Here is a 4,827-nt window from a genome sequence, read left to right on the forward strand (position 1 = left end):
CATGGCCAATAAAATCTGTCTCTCACGAGCCCCAAAGTTCTGTCATAACCCAGATGGCCATGTTCATCATGCAATGCACAAAGTACTGTCTCCTTGTATTTCTGAGGAAGTAATAACTGCCATTTTTCACTGTTGACGGCACTTGGAGCCCTTCTGTATACAAGTCCATTTCGTATCTGAAGCCGGTCCCACTCTTTGACCAACAGCCTTGCCATTGGGTGAACATCTGTACGAAGAATGTCAACTTGATTCTTCCCTAAGGCTGTCACTGCTAATTTTCCTAAAGGATCTTCCGTCTGATCTCTTCTGAGATCACTGTTGCTCAACGCTGGTAACGAAGAAGCCTGCAGAGTGACTAGATTGCAATAGGATGAAGGTAGGCTTTCGGCTGGTAGCGCTAGGTTCTGGGCCCAACATTCACTTCTCTGCTGGACTGTTGAAAATTGGCACATAGCTCTCACTCCTGGTGCAGGTATTTCTACCCATTCATCATCAGGGTGTAAGTCTTCATGAGGTCTACGGGATAGACCATCAGCATCTCCATTCTGGGTGCCTGGACGGTACTTCAGACTGAAATTGTAGTTAGACAGGGCAGCCATCCATCTGTGTCCAGTGGCATCCAACTTTGCAGTAGTCTGTATGTATGTCAAAGGATTATTGTCAGTCTGAACTTCGAACTCAGCTCCATAAAGGTAGTCATGCAGTTTGTCCACTACAGCCCATTTCAGGGCAAGAAATTCCAATTTGTGGGCTGGATAGTTCTTTTCAGTTGGAGATAAACTTCGGCTAATGAAAGCCACAGGCCTCAACCCCTGATTTTGCTCCTGATAGAGAACTCCTCCCAGACCTTCTCTGCTAGCATCTACATGGAGTGTATAGGGTTTAGTTGAGTCAGCATAGGCTAGCACTGGAGCATGGGTAAGACAATGCTTGAGCTTTTCAAATGCTTCATCACACTCAGAGGTCCAGCGGTCCTCAATACACTCTTTAGGCCCTCTTGGTCCCTTCACGTTCTTCAACTTGAAGCCTTCATCTGGTTCAGTGACATCCACATCACTTTGAAGCAGTTGGTTTAGTGAACGGGCTGTCTTGGCAAACCCTTGTACAAATCTTCTGTAATAGCTGCAGAACCCAAGAAATGAGCGCAACTCTGTGATGGTACGGGGCTTAGGCCAAGATGTCACTGCTTCAACTTTGCTGAGATCTGTTGCTATACCCTCTGCAGACACCACATGTCCGACATATGTTACTGAAGGCTGGAAAAACTTGCATTTGTCCAAGGATAGTTTCAATCCTTCTTTTTCAATCCTATCCAACGCTTTCCTTAGCCTTGTCTCATGCTCTTCTAATGTTTTACCAAAGACAATGATGTCATCCAGGTAGACAAGTACTTCAAGAAGATGCATATCTCCAACTGTTCTTTCCATGAGCCGCTGAAAAGTTGCTGGAGCATTTGATAGACCTTGAGGCATGTCATTAAACTCGAAGAACCCCAGAGGAGTGATGAACGCAGTCTTTTCTCTATCTCTAGGGTCCATTGGAATTTGGTAGTATCCACTCCTCAGATCTAACACGCTGAACCATTTGCTGCCCACCAAACAATTAAGTGCATCCTCTATCCGTGGGGTGGTGTATTGATCAGGGATGGTTCGCTGATTCAAAGTGCGGTAGTCAATGCACATGCGTATTGATCCATTTTTTTTCCTGACAACCACAATGGGGGAGGCATAAGGGCTTCTGGACTCCTGAATCACCCCAGCGGTTTTCAATTCCATCAAGTGCTGTCGCAGGTCCTCCAGATCTCCTGGAGCAACTCTTCTTGAGCGTTCCCTAAAGGGCCGATCTTCCTTCAGCCTGATGCTATGCATTTCACTCTTAGAACGACCTATGTCATATTCACTTGTAGAAAAACAGTTCTTTTTTTGCTTCAGCATCTCTTTAATTCGAGCCACCCATTCTGGTGACAAGATACCACCTCCTAAGTCAACATCTTCCAGATTCAGTTCATTTATATTGGTGTTATCACTTGGAGACAAAGGTGTGGCAGCATATACATTTCCCAGACGGACTTGGGAGCGAAGAATAATGGGTGTGCTCCCTTTGTTCTTCAACCCCACTGGCAAGGTATCATGTGGGTGTTTCAATTTGTCGGCTGGCCAGACCTCTGGTATTAACTCCAGACCAGGTGGCAATTCTACTTCTGAGCCCATTTCCATCATGAAGTGGGAAGTAACTGCCTTTCCACACATCCTCACTTTTGCCCTTAGACAGGTTATTCTTCCCGGTTGAATGATATATTCTCTCCCAGGAGGAGACCAGACATGCCCAATCTCTTCTTTTTGGTTGATCTTATCTTTTTTCAAAGCATAGTACACTGGTTTTAAGAATGGGTGAAGGAAGGGACAGTTCTCAGCCAATTGCAGTCTCAACAATCTCCGAATAAAGTCTGTATTTGTCCCAACCAACATGGCAGCTTCTCCCTTCTCTTTAGGTCTTGGGCACACAACAGCTAGAGTGTCAACTTCTTCGCTGATCCCCACCACTGGGGTAGGGAACTCTAACTTGAGTGAGACATAGCCATCATATGGGAACTTTGTGTCGCTCAGTCCCCAGATCTCCAGATCTTCCAGTCTTTGTAGTGGCAAGTGTTTCAGGTGCTTCTGATAAAAGTCTCTGAATAAAATAGTAACTTGAGCCCCAGTGTCCAACAAAGCCTTGCTATAGATTCCTTCTATCTTAATTGGCACTAGGGGGGAAGGCCCAATTAGACCAGCTGGCAGCTTCTCATTCCTTGTTCTTTCCACTGCCTTACAGTTGGCATGCTGATGAGCGGTAGATGGTCGTCTTGAAGCTTTTGCTGTCTCTTTCAATGGAGCAGGCTTGATGGGTGAGACTCTGAACTGCTCTGAAGGGCGTAGGTCTGGCTGTGTTCGTCTTCTGTCATCTGAAGTGAAAATGGGTGAAGAATTTGAGGCAGGGATTCTTTCCTTCATGGTGTTATTTATGGAGCGCTTTGAACTTGGGCACACAGTTGGCTCCTTCACTGAGGCCCTCTGAAGTTTCCCTGCATCGAGTTCACCAAGAACATTTCATTTACTCTCCTCAGATTCTCAGGATTTGGACATCCCCGTCTCATGTGTCCTGTCTCTCCACATCGGTAACAGAATCCAACGAATGGTCTTGATCTGACTCCATTTAATTCTTTTCTGACTGCCATACCTGCAGATGCTGCATCTGTTTGCTTCTCTTCTGCTAGTGTCTTGACTGTCTTCTGCAGCCCCTCTACTGTCTTGACAATCTGTGTTATTGAATCTGCTAGTGTAGCTACTTGTGACTGTATCTGTGATGCTTCGAAACTAACGGCACTGTGAACCATTGCTCCTGTTTGTACCTGAGCAGTGCTCCTTTCTTCCAACACTGCTTCTTCCTCTCTGACAGCTTTCACCAACTGATGATACATTAAAGTTGTCTGTTTTGTTTGTGCCCGCATCTTTATCATGATGGGATCTAGGGGTAATGCACCCTGAAATATCTGCTGAAGTCTTTTCTGATCTACTTGTTCTGAGTCTATCCCCTTCTTGAGCATTAGTTGATGAAGTATTCGATCCAACCGCCTAATATACTGGGACAATTTCTCCCCCTCCATCTGATAGGTATGAGTGAACTTGTATTGAAGTTCTTCCACTGTCTCAGTTCGGCCAAAAACGTCTTGTAAAGCGTTCAGGTAGTCTCTAGCTGAGCAGTCCCTTTTGCTCAATCTTAGATTTCTGATCACTTCTGCGGCCGCCCCTTTGAGACTTTCAGCCACTCGCTGTTTCTTAACAGCTTCCGAAACACTCCATTCTTCTATTACTTGAAGTACTTGATCCAGCCAGGGTTCAAACTCCTCCTCCCCATTTGGTGTGGGCTGAGTCCCTGAAAAGAACTTTAATTTTCGGTATTCAGATGCTAAAGATTCCTGGCCCAGAGTCGCACATTTACTCATTACTTCGGTCAAAGCTTGTACTAACTCAGAGGTGGTGACCATATCATTTGCATCTACTGACTTGTTTTCAGGCGAAAACTCTGTTCGGACCAATCTAGCTTTAAGTCCCTCTTTCCCAAATTCAAAGTCCTCAGGGAAATCTAACGCTGACACTGGTGTCTCCCACTGAAGCAGAACATCTGTCCTCTCCTCTTCTGTGTCCCTATTCACTTTTATATCTCTAATTAGACAATGTTCTCCTGGGATAATGTCTTCCATCAAATCATAAAGCTGACGGCGGGATAATTTAGTACTAGGGACTATCAATGCCAGTGCTTTGTCTAAGTCCACTCTACAGGTCTGACACCACTCAGTGACTGATTTTGAGTCCATTTTTTTTGTCTTTATTGTGCTTCAAAAGGGTGAAAAGGGGCGGAGTTATGGTCTGAAATATATCCCGGACGAGCCCCCAAAATGTAGCGCACCCGTGGGTGTGTCTTAGAAGTGGGATAGTAGGTTCAGACCTCCTTTGCTCCGGTGAACTCCCCTTTTTCTTCCCCAATGCTCAGACACAGTTTATATGAACAATGGGCCTGTTTATTTTCAACAGTAAGACCCTAAACAAAATAATGATAAGCACACAATCTTGCACACAATATTACTAGTTATAAAATAATACTGCAATATGGAATGTAAAGCAAGGTCAAACAGTTCCTTAAACAGTCATTTCAATCGATTACACTTTTCTCCACAGGGTGTCGCTATAACGAGTTTCACTATAAAGTTAAACTATGCTGAGAATACAATGAAAGTTAGATATTGAGGCTAATCACATGAAAATACAGCAGCCGAATATCTTAATC

The 4,827-nt window shown here is 44.7% G+C and overlaps 1 protein-coding gene across 1 annotated transcript; it reads right to left on the reverse strand.

Moving 5' to 3' along the window:
- Positions 1–3,040: 3,040 nt before the first annotated feature.
- On the reverse strand, positions 3,041–4,357 carry LOC137526026 (modulator of apoptosis 1-like). The gene has a single exon (XM_068247238.1). It carries the CDS (start codon positions 4,355–4,357, stop codon positions 3,041–3,043), a length of 1,317 nt encoding a protein of 438 aa, XP_068103339.1.
- Positions 4,358–4,827: the final 470 nt, after the last annotated feature.

This window comes from Hyperolius riggenbachi, chromosome 7, assembly GCF_040937935.1.
Source record: "Hyperolius riggenbachi isolate aHypRig1 chromosome 7, aHypRig1.pri, whole genome shotgun sequence".
NCBI classification, from domain to species: Eukaryota; Metazoa; Chordata; class Amphibia; order Anura; family Hyperoliidae; genus Hyperolius; species Hyperolius riggenbachi.